Source organism: Ananas comosus, linkage group 22, assembly GCF_001540865.1.
Source record: "Ananas comosus cultivar F153 linkage group 22, ASM154086v1, whole genome shotgun sequence".
Taxonomy (NCBI): domain Eukaryota; kingdom Viridiplantae; phylum Streptophyta; class Magnoliopsida; order Poales; family Bromeliaceae; genus Ananas; species Ananas comosus.
In genome coordinates, this window is record NC_033642.1 from 9454779 (window position 1) to 9469070 (window position 14292).

At 38.4% G+C, this 14292-nt stretch overlaps 4 protein-coding genes across 5 annotated transcripts; 3 read left to right on the forward strand and 1 right to left on the reverse strand.

Annotated features, from left to right (window-relative positions):
* LOC109727246 lies at nt 55-4256 on the forward strand. Of its 2 annotated transcripts, none has more exons than XM_020257280.1 (5): nt 55-361; nt 780-1066; nt 1710-1799; nt 3027-3391; nt 3828-4256. In XM_020257280.1, the coding sequence occupies exons 1-5, from the start codon at nt 154-156 to the stop codon at nt 4090-4092; spliced, it is 1215 nt and encodes a 404-aa protein (XP_020112869.1). In that variant the 5' UTR covers nt 55-153; the 3' UTR covers nt 4093-4256. The 2 variants fall into 2 exon arrangements, with proteins under 2 accessions (XP_020112869.1, XP_020112870.1); XM_020257281.1 differs by having other exon boundaries at nt 56-331.
* On the forward strand, nt 4339-6728 carry LOC109727245 (pentatricopeptide repeat-containing protein At1g06140, mitochondrial). The gene has a single exon (XM_020257279.1). The coding sequence runs from the start codon at nt 4446-4448 to the stop codon at nt 6600-6602; it is 2157 nt and encodes a 718-aa protein (XP_020112868.1). The 5' UTR covers nt 4339-4445; the 3' UTR covers nt 6603-6728.
* Nucleotides 6866-8640, forward strand: LOC109727247 (LOB domain-containing protein 16-like). The gene is made up of 2 exons (XM_020257282.1): nt 6866-7774; nt 8105-8640. The coding sequence occupies exons 1-2, from the start codon at nt 7493-7495 to the stop codon at nt 8423-8425; spliced, it is 603 nt and encodes a 200-aa protein (XP_020112871.1). The 5' UTR covers nt 6866-7492; the 3' UTR covers nt 8426-8640.
* On the reverse strand, nt 12660-13805 carry LOC109727587 (LOB domain-containing protein 29-like). Its single transcript, XM_020257744.1, has 2 exons — nt 13447-13805; nt 12660-13242 (listed from the first exon to the last, which is right to left on the reverse strand). Exons 1-2 carry the CDS (start codon nt 13723-13725, stop codon nt 12925-12927), a joined length of 597 nt encoding a protein of 198 aa, XP_020113333.1. The 5' UTR covers nt 13726-13805; the 3' UTR covers nt 12660-12924.

Genomic DNA, 14292 nt, shown 5'->3' on the forward strand with positions numbered 1-14292 from the left:
GATCCGATCCGATCCGATCCGATCGGTACCTAAATAAAAGAGGGGAAAGAACGCAGAGGATACGAAATCGCATTTTCCCTTCTCTCTCTCTCTCTCTCTTTCTCCCTCTCTCTCTCTCTTCCTTCTCTCTTGACTCGACCTCATCGTCCGTCCATGGCGGAGAACCTCTTCGAGGGTTTACCTCCCCCTTCCGCCACCCCCTCCGCCGCCGTGGAGCGTTCTCCTCCTCCTCCTCCCTCTGCGAAGAGACCGTCCCCTCCGCCTCAGCTCCCACCCCCCGCGCTCAAGAGCGCCCTCAAGCGCGACAAACCCTCCGAATCGCACGAGGAAGGTGCGATCAGTAGAACTTTATCTCGAATTCGTAAGATCTTTCTCTAGTTTTTGTTCCTCTAGTCGAACTTGTTCGATTGTTTTCCGATTTGTTTTCAGCTTATTTTTCTATTATAACCATTCTGGACTTGGGGTTTCCGCCTTTTTTTTTTATCCTTTTGTTATTGAGGATTTTTTCTTTTGGTTTGTACTAATTGTAGTGGTTTTGTGATATTATTGTGTTTTAGTGGTTCTTTTGTACTTTAATCTGCATCGCCAGCTTAGTTTTCTGTTATCTTGGACCTGATTTAGCTATTCTATGTTTTCTGTTTCGTTATTTGGGAGGATTTAAGTGCTTATAGTTGTAATTTGATCTTTTTACCCAGTAATTGTCACCCAAATTTGACTGTTTCGGTTTAAATTTGTGAATAGTCGGTCCCTTTATTTAGTTCATTGGATTTGCTTTGCAGTGCCCGAAAAGAAGAAGCTAAGATTCAAAACAACTGTTGATGCGACGGAAACTCAGATTATAGAAGCGATGCAAAAGATAGCATCGCACATAAGGAATCCTTCGAAGTTCGGCAAGGCATCAAAATTGGCCTTGCAATTGATACAGGCTGGAAGTGTCAAACCAGGAACCAGTGATCATTTTTTTGCTATACTAGAAGGTGCAATGGCTTCACCATCGGCCTGTAACGAACCGGCATTGCGTGCGGATTATCACACCCTGTTTACAGCAGTTCAGGATGTGGTAGAGGTGAGGTTTAACTGTTTTACTATCCATTTTAGTAGTAATAAATGGAGTTATCTTGTAGCTCTTGATATTATTAACTTCTGCCAAATGATAACTATTGAGAAGATGCAAGTCTAATTAAAAATGAATAGCTTTTGTGTGCAAGCTTCCTTGGTTCAAAATGAACTTTAATTTGATAATATTTCATTTCTTTTGTTCGCCTGAAATATTTGGGATGTCCATATTTATTTGATAGTTAATTTTGATTAGGTTGGCAGTAGGGTCAGATGTGATTCGAATAGACTAATCAGTCCGAAACACCTGGAGTTATTTTTTCATAAGCTGTAATTAATTGCTTGTTATCCATGTTTTTGATGTTATGTTTCTACCTACACACATTATAAATCTACTACTACTATTCTCACATTAGTTTTGCATTTGAGCATTGAAGCATTGGAACACCTTTAAATGAGAGCACAATTCTTTTCTTTATTTTCATTAGATTCATTTTCTTGCGCTGGATGGCGGTTTACCTGTTGCCTGTGATATTTACTAGATTTGCAATGGCTTCCCAGTTTATAGCTGATAATGTTCTGCTTGTTGGAATAATGTTCTGCTTGTTGGAAGTTCAATCATACTTTTCTTTTGTTGTCCTCATGATATGCAGTGTTTTAGTGCACAACAGAAGAACTTGTTGACAACATGGACGTTGCATGCGGTGGTGGCAAATGACCTCTATACTGATGACAGCTTTGTGGTATGTATAATCAAGTATTGATGACTCATTTGTATTCCTTTTCTTCTGTTATGAGGTTTGAGGTTATGCTGCAAAAGCATCCATGTGGACTTTATATGAGCCAGCATGTTGATAAAAGACTTTTTGAGAAGTGCCGTTGTTGATTCGTGATGACATGTGATTTCATCATTTCTTTTTAAGAGATTTAGGTTTTGTTGCAATCAGCTGTAATAAAAGGATAAACTCTCTAAAAGAGACATCATAATTTGTCAAATCCTTACTGTTGATCCTGTCCATGCTTTGCCATTGAAGTTCTGGTTTGTAGATGATTGCTTGAAGTGAATTAGTTTCTTCCTGTTCCTTAATCTTTAAAAAAGGTGTGTATTAGAAGAGATCTTTATGTTTGTTTGGTTTTAGGAGTTGCATTGAAAATTATATGTGATGCGTTATGGTAAAAGGGTGGAAGGGATCATAATAAAGTATAGATGTTTTTCTTATATTACTTAGGCCGGACAATCAAATCCTGGATGTTAATTGTGTAGAGATCTTAATGGATTCTTGTGACAGGTACCATCCAATTGAGGACTTGCATGGATAAAGCAGTTTTAAGGTACTAATAAAATTTGTAATAGTTTTTCATCTTAAAACAGTGGTTTCCTTTAACATGGAACTCTTTTATACTGGGAGTAGCTTCTGACACTACAGTTTTTGATAGTAAACAACTGAGTAGTGTTTTGTACAAAAGAATGTATGAAGCATATTTGCTTAGAAAACCAAGAAAACTTTTAACTGCTGATGTCTCGATGCGTTAATATCACAGTCTGAAGGAGGACAAGTATTCATTTCTACAGAGGACTTTGAATATCTTGTATATTGATTTTATTTCTGCCTTTTGTTTCTTGTACTTGTTGATTGTTGGTACAAGTCGTGTGTAATATATTTGTGAGTTCCGCTGTATGTCGGCACTGTTTGTCCTTCACTCATATAGCCAGATGTATGTACGTACGAAAACATGTGTATATGTTTGTACTCATGTATGTGGATTTATGTGTTGTATATTTTGGTTCTAAAAGGCATGTATGCTTTCTATACCTGCTATCAACATGCTGAGTTGCTCCATGAATGTGCACATGGATGGTGCAGTACTGTTCATTTAACTTCTTTTGCTTCATATTAGATTTTCGTTGTTGTTCTGTGCTTGGGAATGCATTTCTTCTGCTTTAACCAAAACTCTTTGTTTCTCCCCAGTATTCAAAAGCAGCAGGAAAGATCAAAGAAGCCATATCAAGCCTCCCTCCCGCTACTGTGGATGATGACAATGATGAAGCATCAGCCCTTGCTCTAGATGGAAATAAAGCAAGTGATGCAGAGAACAAGGACACTAGTACCACAGAAACCAGTCATTCTTATCCGAAAAAAGAAATTCCCGATCCTTTTGGCTTAGATACTCTGCTTCCAAGTACATCGAAGAAAGAGAAAAAGGCCAGAGAGAAGGAGGTAGCAGCTTTGAACAGGAAGGCAGACGAAGAAGAATCGAAGAGGTTTATTAAGTCTCAGAGAGAAGCTTTACTAAAATGTGTGGAACTTGCTGCACGTCGTTATAAAGTGCCATGGTAAGATCTATAAACACATTCTGTTTCTTTAGTGTGGACTTTTTTTTTTTGGTTGAAATATTATATGTACAGCCCTGCACAATATCTATCACATATATATTCCTTCCTAAATTCTGATTTTTAAGGTATGCTGTAAAGAATTTAATTTATGGCACAACATCCTTGCATGTACAAAATAACCATCTTACCCGATGAACTGGATGTATATCACCTTAAGACATAGGTGGTTGTTCATGTGTGTAGTGTTTCTTCAAAAATCAGATTTTACATGATATATATGTAAATTGATAATTTTGCAAGGTTACATAGTGTAAAAGATGTAGTTTATTTGTTAGTATCATGCCATTTCTATGCTATGTTATTTTCATTTCTTGTTTCTCTATGTTAGCGTGTTTAAGTTGTCCAATCTTCCTTCTTTTGTACTCTTTAATAACAGGGCTCAGACTGTGATTGATATATTGGTTAAGCATGCTTTCGACAACATTGATCGGTTCACGTGCCGACAACGAGATGCGATCGAGAAGCTGTGGGCTTCCATAAAGGAACAACACATACGGAGGAAGCAAGGGAAGTCGGTAACTGGGAAACTCGACATGAATGCTTTCGAATGGCTTCAGGAGAAATATTCCCACGAGAAGATCAGCATCCGGCACGCTGTCGGCGGTGGCGGCGAGCGGCGGGCCGAGCAGTGGCTAGGCTAATCACCTTTTGTTGATTCATTTGATCAAAGTTTACGCCAAACTGAAGTTCGGTGTATTCATGTATTCTGCGAAACTGAAATTACCATCCTATGTGCATGTAGCTCTCTCACTTCTCAACTTCCCGTTGATGGGAAATTTCAGCTGATGTTGGTGTTCATGGTTTAGCAATTTTTCATATGAATTTGGAGCTTTTATTCAAAAATAAGAACTACTGCTATAGAGTGTCGGTGAATCGGTAAAATTCTCTCACATTTTGGGCCTAAATGTACGGCCCATGAAAGTTTCACCAACAATGGGCTCACCCAGTACAATTGGGCCCATTCCCAAAATAAGCCTAAATAGCTCTGCTCCCGATGCTAACACTGTACAATCGCGCCGCGCTCCTATCGCCCTGCGCTGCGTTGCGTTCCGATGGGCTCGGCGTTGCCGCAAACGCGCGCGCGATGGCCCCCTGCGTTCCCGCCACCGCGATTCCCACCTCCGCGCATTTAAACTCCCTCTTCGCGCGCTGCGTCTCCTCGCTCCCCCTCCTCCGCCAACTCCACGCGCGCCTCCTCCTCCTCCACGGCCTCCCCCTCTCCACTGCGCTCGCCTCGCGCCTCGCCCACGCCTACTTCGTCTCCGCCTCCGCCCGCGATGCGCGCCATGTGTTCGACCAAATCCCCCACCGAACCCCGCACGCGTGGAACACCATGTTCGCCGGGTACTACCGCGCCCGCCTCCTCCCCGAGCTCCTGCTTCTCTACAAGCTCTCCCATTCCCACAATCACAGGCCCGATAGCTTCGCCTTGGCCTTCGCCCTCCGAGCCTGTGCCGGCCTCTCTCTTCTCGGGCCGGGCTCGTCGATTCACTCGCAGGCGATCCGGTCCGGTCTCGATGCGAATGCGTTCGTGTCGCCTCCGCTGATGAACATGTATGTCGATTTGGGTTCTCTAGATGATGCAGAGAAGATGTTTAACTGTGTTAATGTGGCGGATTCTGCTTGCTGGGGTCTCATGATGAAAGGGTATTCGAGGGCATCGGTGGATGAGCAGGTCTTCGATTTGTTTGGACGGATGAAGGAATTGAAGCTCGAATTGGATCCGTGCGCGGCGGTGTGTTTAGCTAGGGCTTGTGGGAATATTTGCGCCGCTAAAGAAGGGCGGGCGATTCATGGTTTCTGCATAAAAACCAACTATTTGGATTGTAATATCTATTTGAAAACTTCTCTGGTCGATATGTACGGGAAAAGCGGATTCATTGACTTTGCATTGAAGTTGTTTGATGAAATGCCATCAAAAGATGTCGTTTCTTGGAGTTCCGTAATCTCGGGATTGGCCCAATGCAGGAGAGGTTATGAAGCGCTCCGAGTGTTTCGAGATATGTTAGAAGAGTCAATAATGCCAAATGAGGTCACATATGCCAGTGTTCTTTTGGCGTGCGCTCACCTCGGAGCGTCGTTTCAAGGAAAGAGTGTCCACGGCTTTATGATCCGTAGTAATATTGAACTAGATGTGGTTACTAACACTGCCTTAGTTGACATGTATGCAAAGTGTGGGTTTCCGTTACTGGCGTACAAGGTGTTTGGTATTATGCCCGTAAGGAATGTCTTCTCTTGGAGCGCCATGATTGGTGCGTTCGGTGCACACGGAATGTACTTGAGAGCACTCGATCTTTTTGACGAAATGAGGTCGGCGAATCTCGCACCTAATCATGTCACATTCGTTTCAGTGTTGTCGGCGTGCAGCCATTCTGGTATGGTTAAGGACGGGCGGATCTATTTCGAGTCGATGACAAAGGACTATAAGATTACTCCGACAAATGAGCATTACTGTTGTATGGTCGATCTCCTTGGCCGAGCCGGGCTTATCGAAGAAGCTCAAGCACTGATTGAGGAAATGCCAGTGAAGCCTAGTGCTAGTGTATGGGGTGCTCTCTTGGGTGCTTGTAGAATACATAAGAGGGTAGAATTAGCTGAGAAAGTAGCTGAGAAGCTCTTTGTTTTGGAGCCCAATCAGCCAGGAGCTCATGTATTGCTTTCTAATATCTACGCTGCGGCTGAAATGTGGGAGATGGTCAAGAAGACGAGAGACGTGATGAATAAAAGAGGACTGCGGAAAACATTTGGTTATAGCACGATTGAAGTCGATAAAATGGTCTACATTTTTAATGTCATGGATAGAAGAAACCGTAAGGACAACGAAATTTTAGAGTTTTGGCGCGAGTTAAGTAACCAAATGAAGGAATTGGGTTATGTGCCGGACTTATCGTTTACTCTTCATGATGTTGATGATGAGAGCAAGGAAGAAGTGCTTTGCGGTCACAGTGAGAAGATGGCGATGGCTTTTGGGCTTTTGAGAACCAAAGATGGTATACCTTTAAGGATAACGAAAAACTTGAGAGTATGTGGAGATTGCCACACTGCGAGTAAGTTTATTTCTTTGATCACAAAGCGGGAGATAATAGTGAGAGATTCTAGGAGATTTCATCATGTTAAAAATGGTGTTTGCTCATGCGGAGATTATTGGTGATAATTGATAATGTTTCCTTTTCTGCGTACAACAAATTTTCTTCAGTTTTCATCCACTCTTTGCACTTTATAAGTATATAGCTCTAAAATGACAAAAACTTTTGCCAAGTGTTTCATCATTTTGTTATAGCTAATGATGTCTTATTGACCAATGACATGTGCTTGACATTTATGACTTAATGAGCTTCTCTTTCTTGGGATCTCTCCTCTGTTATTATTATTATTATTTTTTGCAGTTCCTTTTCTGTGCCGCTGAAGTGTAGTTATGTTAATTAAATTGCAAATTAATTTCTTTGTGTTATTTAACCTCAAGAAGCTCATTATTTACGTCTTTTTCGAGGCCTCAGAACCACTAAACAAGCTGCAATTTCATATTGTGAACCATCTTATCTTTTCACCCTCGTCTCCGTGGATAGTAATAAACAACTCTTGGATTAGTGCTTAGATAAGTTACTTTGGAAGGATTTAAAGTTGGTTATATATTCACCCACATTGCCCATGCCATCGTCGTGATTTTACAATTGGACCATGATATAAGCCCTAAGTATAACAAATCCTTATCAGGTGATGGGTACCCTAACATGAAGAAAGCTACACCTATTAGTAGACCATCCTAAGTGCGGCGTTCGGCGCGAAATATATAGTTTATTGGTGATTACTCCACAAGTCCTCTTATCTTATTCTTAACCCATATCATGAAGGCTATATATAAACCCAGAAACCTTCAGAAGATTTCAAATAGGGCACCACATATTCAACCCCACCATTAATTCACTGTTCCCCTGAAACCAGACACTATACCTTCCTTGTCCCCTGATCAAAACTTGTATATAAACCCCTCTAAACCACTTCTTTTCAAAACCCAAAAGCCGGATACTAAAAGTCTTTTAGATGGCCTCTGGAGGTAGCTCTCCGTGTGGTGCATGCAAGTTCCTCCGCAGGAAATGCGCGACGGGGTGCATCTTTGCTCCATACTTTGGCGCCGACGAGGGACCAGCGCGGTTTGCCGCTATCCATAAGGTGTTTGGAGCGAGCAACGCGTCTAAGCTTCTTTTGCAGGTTCCTCTTGCGGATCGGTGTGAGGCGGTAGTCACTATCGCTTACGAGGCCCAGGCGCGGATCAGGGACCCGGTCTACGGCTGCGTCGCCCAGATCTTTGCTCTGCAACAACAGGTTGATCTTTCCCTTAGCTAATTCCTATTATATCATGTACTTAATATAATTCATCTAGACAAATCAATCTGATAAGAAACGATCAAGAAATAATTTCAACATTTTTACATAATATTCTTAACAGTACTGCAAATTGATGAACAAGTAAATCAATTTATTCAGATGTGGGTAAGATTACATACGCCTTACCGATAGTGATAATGAAGAGCAAAAAAAAAAAGCTGTGAAAGAACTGTTAATGATAACCAGCTCCGGCATTAGCAGAAGCTTTGTGCACTTGCTCACTTTTTCTTTTTTTAAAATCTAATATTGCTTGTAATATAATGATAGGTGGCATTCCTCCAAGCACAATTGATGCAGATGAGAACTCAGTTGGCTTACGGCATCTTAAAGTCGCAATCATCGGAGAATCAGATGCGAGAGAGTTGCGACAATCCTCTACTCCAATCTATTCCTAGTCTGAAAACCATGTGTTCAAAGAGGCCACTTGATTACATGGATTATAGCTCAGAAGGCGAACAATTTCAGGAAATGTGCTTTAAGCAGGATCTTCCTTTCCAATATTCCAGCAAAAAGATGACACCGCACAACGAGGCTGGGGAGCTCCAAACTTTGGCTCTGAGGATGATGAAGAGCTCTTACTCTTCCTAGCAAGGTTTTATGGAATTTCGATGTAAATATAATTACTTCAGCACTTCCAATGTTTCCTAACGCAAGATTCGATTCAAAAGCAGTCGATGACGCATTTGTTTAGATAAGATAACATCAAGTTGTAGTTTGCAACTATGTGCCATTGTGTTTTGTTATTGCAAATTTTGTTTTCAACAGCCATTGCAACTTGAATTTGAATTTTTGGTTTGTTGATATGAGGTTTTTCTACTTCAATGATGAGATATGATGCATGTGATGATATTGGTTATGCAGTTAATGACATGGGATCCATAACTTGCGGGATATGAGGATATTAGTTACTAAATAAACCTGCACAGAATTAATTGATGTCCTATGGTTTTCCACACTTGACAAGTTATGTTATTGTTGGATATATAATTTCATATGAGATTTGAGGCTAAAAGTAAGTTCTTACAAGGGTGATCATAGGCTCTTTGTAGTCCCATTCAGTGTCATATTATGGGGGTAAAAGGCTATCAATAATTGAAAAATACCAGGGCTTTTTCCAAGTCTCAAACATATATAAACAAAATTTTCACTACATTTATGATGATAATATATAACACACATAACATAATATATAGGTCTCAACACTAAAAGAAGGATTAATGAAATTGAGTAGCTCTATGCATAGTTACACCGTTTTATTGAGACACGTGATTGTCATATGCTGAATTTTAAAGTTTCAAACTTGCGAGTCTTAATGTGCAACCTCGGTAACAAAAAAATAGTGAAATACTAGACTCTGATCGACGGAATGAAAAAATTTAATCGGATTAGTATTTGGAGAGACCAAGTGCTGCAATAAGTTCATTAATTGATAAAATGAATAAAAGTACATTATAGATTACAGAGAACAATTCAAGATAACTTACTAAACTTCTCTAAATCCCATACCGCAAAAAAAAGAGAAAATAATACTAATAATAAATTGTGCAGTAATTATGTTACCGAGGATCGCATGTTCACACTTGAAATCCTAGTAGTTTTTAATGTGCAGATCTAAATTAATGAAAATTTTAACTGCTTCATTCGAAACTCTTTTGACTTTCAACATATAATATTCTCATGTTTCTAAAAAAAATTAAGTTAATAAAGAACTAGACGAAGAAATTTATATACTGGGATTGATGTGGCCTAGGACATAGCTTCTACTTTATAGGTGGTCCTTCAATAGGTGTTACGTGCATTCTAGGAGAATGAGGAGTTCAAGAAATACTAGTACAAAAAAAAGTATTCAAAAAATACTAGGAATTGAAGTTACTTTATTTTTCCAATGTGGTGATGATAATGGTGACACATTATCTTGTAGGACTTCTTTTATAGTGTTTGCAAAATTTTTATTTAAATTTTGGTTGCTTCTTTAACTCCCATCTGGAGTTTCTGCCGAAGTGCTGCACTGTTTTGTTTTGTTTTTTTTGTTTTTTTTTTTTTTTCAAAGAATTTTTGATGACTTGTCATCGTGGTGAAGTGAAAAGCCATTACAAAAACTGCTACAATCACTTATTTTTCGTCCACTATGACGTAATTTCTTTATTTTGATAAGCAATTAATGAATCAGAAACAAAAAAATCTTTTTTTTTTTTTTCTGTAGCATGAAATCAAAATTATGATCAATTTCTAAACCGTAAAACCAGAAACTCTTGATATTATTTTTTAAAAGTTGGACTACTAAATATATTACTATTCACATATTTCTAACTTTTCAACTCTTGCTTCAACTATTATTCTACCTGCCACCGCTAAACAGTAGACGTTCAATAACTATAAAATTATTAGCAAGTGAATGATAAATATTTTTAGAAGTATTTAAGCTCAACTCTACTTTTCCAATATCTATATCTATAGAAGCACTTTCGCAGAAGCTCCGACCAATCAAATAAACCTTTAGTTCTGTTGCTCTTTTGGTCCTGCATCAGTGACTTAACCAATACACCTTGCCTTGGCCCTTGCAGTGCTTTTTTGTCTAAAGTGTGCAGGCCATAAAACAGGTCAACAAAGCCATTCTAATAGTATTAATTGCCCCATTAGTTACTTTAATCAATAGATTACCTCAAAGTTCCCATTATTTGCTAAACTTTATTTGTATTAGACCCACTAAGAACATCTTTATCAATACCACTGAATCATAATACAAAGGAAAACAATAAAACTCAAAAATGAAGAGGCTAAGGTGAGTCAAATTAAATTAAGTAGCAAATGGATGTACTAAAGCCTAATTTGTGAAGTGGAAAGTGATCAAAAAGAGAGTCAACCAAGCACTTGAGTTGGTCTACTCCAACCAAATCTGATATTTGTTAATGATAATTTAAAAAAGACAAAAAAAAGGAAAAAAAAAATGATTGGAGTGATCCTAGTGTACCCAGCAATTTAATTTTCCCCAACAGAGACAAATTATTATTATTTTTTTCATATTTTTAATATATATCCAATTAATAATAATGGTCGACACCATCCACTAATGAATTAAACTATTCCTTCAAAAAAAAAAAAAGTATGCAAGCATGAAAAGTACCTAAATTGTTTTAGGGTGAGAAATTTTTATTTGCAATTGTATATAATTAATCATAGCATGACACTGATCCAAAGCTTATTGGATTTTAAGTTTTGATTATTCATTGATCCTAATCGTATTCGACCCATTATCATTTTTTGCATATTTTCATATATTTGTTGCTCATAAATGTGCAAATTTTCCAATTTTCATAAACATAAAAAAATTACAATATGTAGTAAAATGTAAGGCCAAACCAATTGCATGCGTATAAACCTGATTATGATTGTTAAGCTCAAGTTTAGACCTTATTCACATGTATCGAAACATTAATTCAATGGTTGATTAATGGGACATTAATTTCCTTATTTGGACTCGGAACTGAGTAAGTTCAAGCTCAGTGAATGATTCAGAGGTCTCGAATCAAACCATTATGTTCAGTGAACCGTCATCGGGCTCGAACCATATGAGTATTGAATGTCATAGATCACCTTTTATGGCCCGGCCCTTGCCTCTGTTCCAAAATGTCACGTTGTTTCTGTCAAACCAAACCGTGCACCTGATTAACTCTTTTTCCTTCTTCATATATACATCATTATCTTTCTTTAGTATATGATGTTTTATCTGTACCTCACTTAGGAAACAATATAAAAAACGGATATTTGGAAAAACACAAAAAAAAAAAAACACCACTAGTGAATAAGTAATCTATGGTCTCTAAATAATCCTTGTGTAATACACACAAATGATTTACTAGATTAANCCACTAGTGAATAAGTAATCTATGGTCTCTAAATAATCCTTGTGTAATACACACAAATGATTTACTAGATTAACCTTGCTTCTACAAGTTATCGACTGTGAGAATTCTTTTCTTTAAGGCTAGTTAAAGTGTTAAACAAAGAATTTTATTTTCGCAGATGTTTTTAATTAATTTCCATAGCGAGTGTCCCTCACTCCTCTTTTTTTTTAATCAGTAATGCGTAAAATTTAATAAACTAGAAAGAAATTCTTGCCAAGTACTTCATCTAAATAGATAGTTTCCTATGAACTTCCTTTCTCTTCTTCTTCTTCTTGTTGATGTTGTTAAAATGATATTATTTAGAGCTTAAGCTTTGAAAAAACAAAAAGGATTATTCACAAGTATATATCTATCGGAATAGAGGGCCGGTCTTAAATTCGAATTCCACACGACTTCTAGTTCACTGTCCTAAAATATATAGAGTAATTTTCATATCATCGCATGAATAATCACCCACTCAATCTAATAATTGCAATTTTTTATGTATGGAATCCGTTAAGTGCATTGAAATGAGAGGTGATTGATGAGGAATTCGATCACAACCTCACATAATAGAGGATTTAAGATAGATTTTGATAATAAAGTGTCTTATAATTTAAAAATCATGTGTTGAAATCTCTTCATCAAAAAAGAAAAAAAGAACAGAAGCGGCAAAGAACTTGATAGTTGGTATCTGAGGTCTCAAGTTCGAAGCCTAATTATTTCATATTTTCAGCTAATTTTATTTTTAAAAATAATAAATGAAATGAATAGCATGCTACCTTTCCTCTGGGGAAAAAAACAAAAAAAAAGCAAAGGGAAAGCTAATTTTGTTTAACATAAACAAGTTATTTTAAGGTGTCCTCCACACATGGTTTCTGAGCAATCCCCAAATGCATTAAATTTTCCTCATTAGCACCATTTTGAACAACAAAATCTAGAATCTAGATAAATATATATGAATTGAACGATCTAATTTCTCTTGTAGTTTTTGCTTGACTAAATGATAGTACACACATCCAACAAGTTGAACCCAACCCTTCTCTAACAAACAAATATATATGTATATATAATATGTAGGGATTCATCAATTTCTTGGATATTCGCTAGCTAGTTGGCAAAACTGCACCTAAATTGATCATCGATAGTTTTGCATAGAGAATCATCACACACATGCCCGACGAACTGATGTCGTCGATCGACTCAATGACCGTTAATATAACCGAATGCGACCGATCGAAGATCCTCACCCATGGTGCAATACGATTTGTCATCCATGTCGAGAGAGACGTGATCGCCGTTGGCGAACCACTGGGTACCGTTGCAGGCACGAGAATCGTAAAAGGTGGTCGAATCGAGAAGCCCGTTGTTGTCGATGAATATGTTTTCGCGATCGTTTGAGACCGAGGGTTGAGGCATTCGAAGATCCCCATCCGGCGGAAACAAGAAGCCCTGCTCGTGACCGCGGCTTTGCGCCGCTTGCGCCACGAGAGAGCTCAGCTCAGCTTGTAGATTCACCACCTACATGAAAAGAAGAACATTAATTACACATTCGTGAGCAATACATTCAGGGTCCCAAACCTTCTAAAAAAAGTTCACTTTAATTTTCAAACTTTAATTCGTTACAGTTGAGTTACAAATTTGACGGTAAATATCACATCGAATTGATTAGACATTTTGTGAATCTAGGCATAGTGCAATTTATACATGTACCCTCTCACTCACTTGTTGTTGCAAGGCGAAGATGTGCGCGACACAGCCGTAGATAGGGTCGCGGAGCCTGGCCTGAGCCTCGTAGGCGATGGTGACGGCCGCCTCGCACCGATCGCCGACGGGAAGGTGCATGAGGAGCTTCGACACGTTGCTGGCCCCGAACACCTTGTGGATCGCCGCGAAGTGCGCCGCCCCTTGCTCATGAGCAAAGTAAGGGGCAAAGACACACCCCCTCACACACTTCCTCCTCAGGAACTTGCACGCCCCGCACGGCGAACCGAACCCCGCCATCGCAGTTTCGCTACTTCTCTTTTCTCGTAGCCTCTCGAGATTTCGATGTTTCTGTATATTTCTGTGTCTTCTTCTTCTTCTTCTTCGTCCTTTGATGAAATAAACATTTCCTCAATTATTATTTATAAGATGTAGGATGAGGATGTGCATGTAACACATTGCTTTGAGTAATTTATTTGTGATTGTCTCCTTAATGGGCTACATATTTTACGTTTTTAATTATATATATATATTTTTTCTTTTGCCATGTAATGACCCTCGTTGAGTCATTTTAATAATTACCTTATCTCTATTAATTTGTACACTCGTTTAAGATTTTATTTTATTTTAAGGGACCCAAGCTAGAGACAAAAGGAGGTGACACTGACCCAACTGATGATCATTATGGTTGTTAATTTAACTTATTAATTATCCTTGTTTATTTTGTGATCTAATTACTCAGCAATTAATTAAGAAGAAACTTTTGCTTTGTACATATTCTACCAATAACAATTTATGTTGAAATTTAACTGATCTGTATATTCTACGAATGATATGGTAGACCGGGTCCACGCATCAATTTCTTTT

Coding starts and splice junctions, on each gene's coding strand:
- LOC109727246 (XM_020257280.1), top strand. CDS start 154: ATGGCGGAGAACCTCTTCGAGGGTTTACCTCCCCCTTCCGCCACCCCC. Junction 362..779: donor TAGAACTTTATCTCGAATTC/GTAAGATCTTTC, acceptor TTTGCTTTGCAG/TGCCCGAAAAGAAGAAGCTA. Junction 1,800..3,026: donor ATACTGATGACAGCTTTGTG/GTATGTATAATC, acceptor GTTTCTCCCCAG/TATTCAAAAGCAGCAGGAAA.
- LOC109727245 (XM_020257279.1), top strand. CDS start 4,446: ATGCTAACACTGTACAATCGCGCCGCGCTCCTATCGCCCTGCGCTGCG.
- LOC109727247 (XM_020257282.1), top strand. CDS start 7,493: ATGGCCTCTGGAGGTAGCTCTCCGTGTGGTGCATGCAAGTTCCTCCGC. Junction 7,775..8,104: donor TCTTTGCTCTGCAACAACAG/GTTGATCTTTCC, acceptor ATATAATGATAG/GTGGCATTCCTCCAAGCACA.
- LOC109727587 (XM_020257744.1), bottom strand. CDS start 13,725: ATGGCGGGGTTCGGTTCGCCGTGCGGGGCGTGCAAGTTCCTGAGGAGG. Junction 13,243..13,446: donor TCTTCGCCTTGCAACAACAA/GTGAGTGAGAGG, acceptor CTTTTCATGTAG/GTGGTGAATCTACAAGCTGA.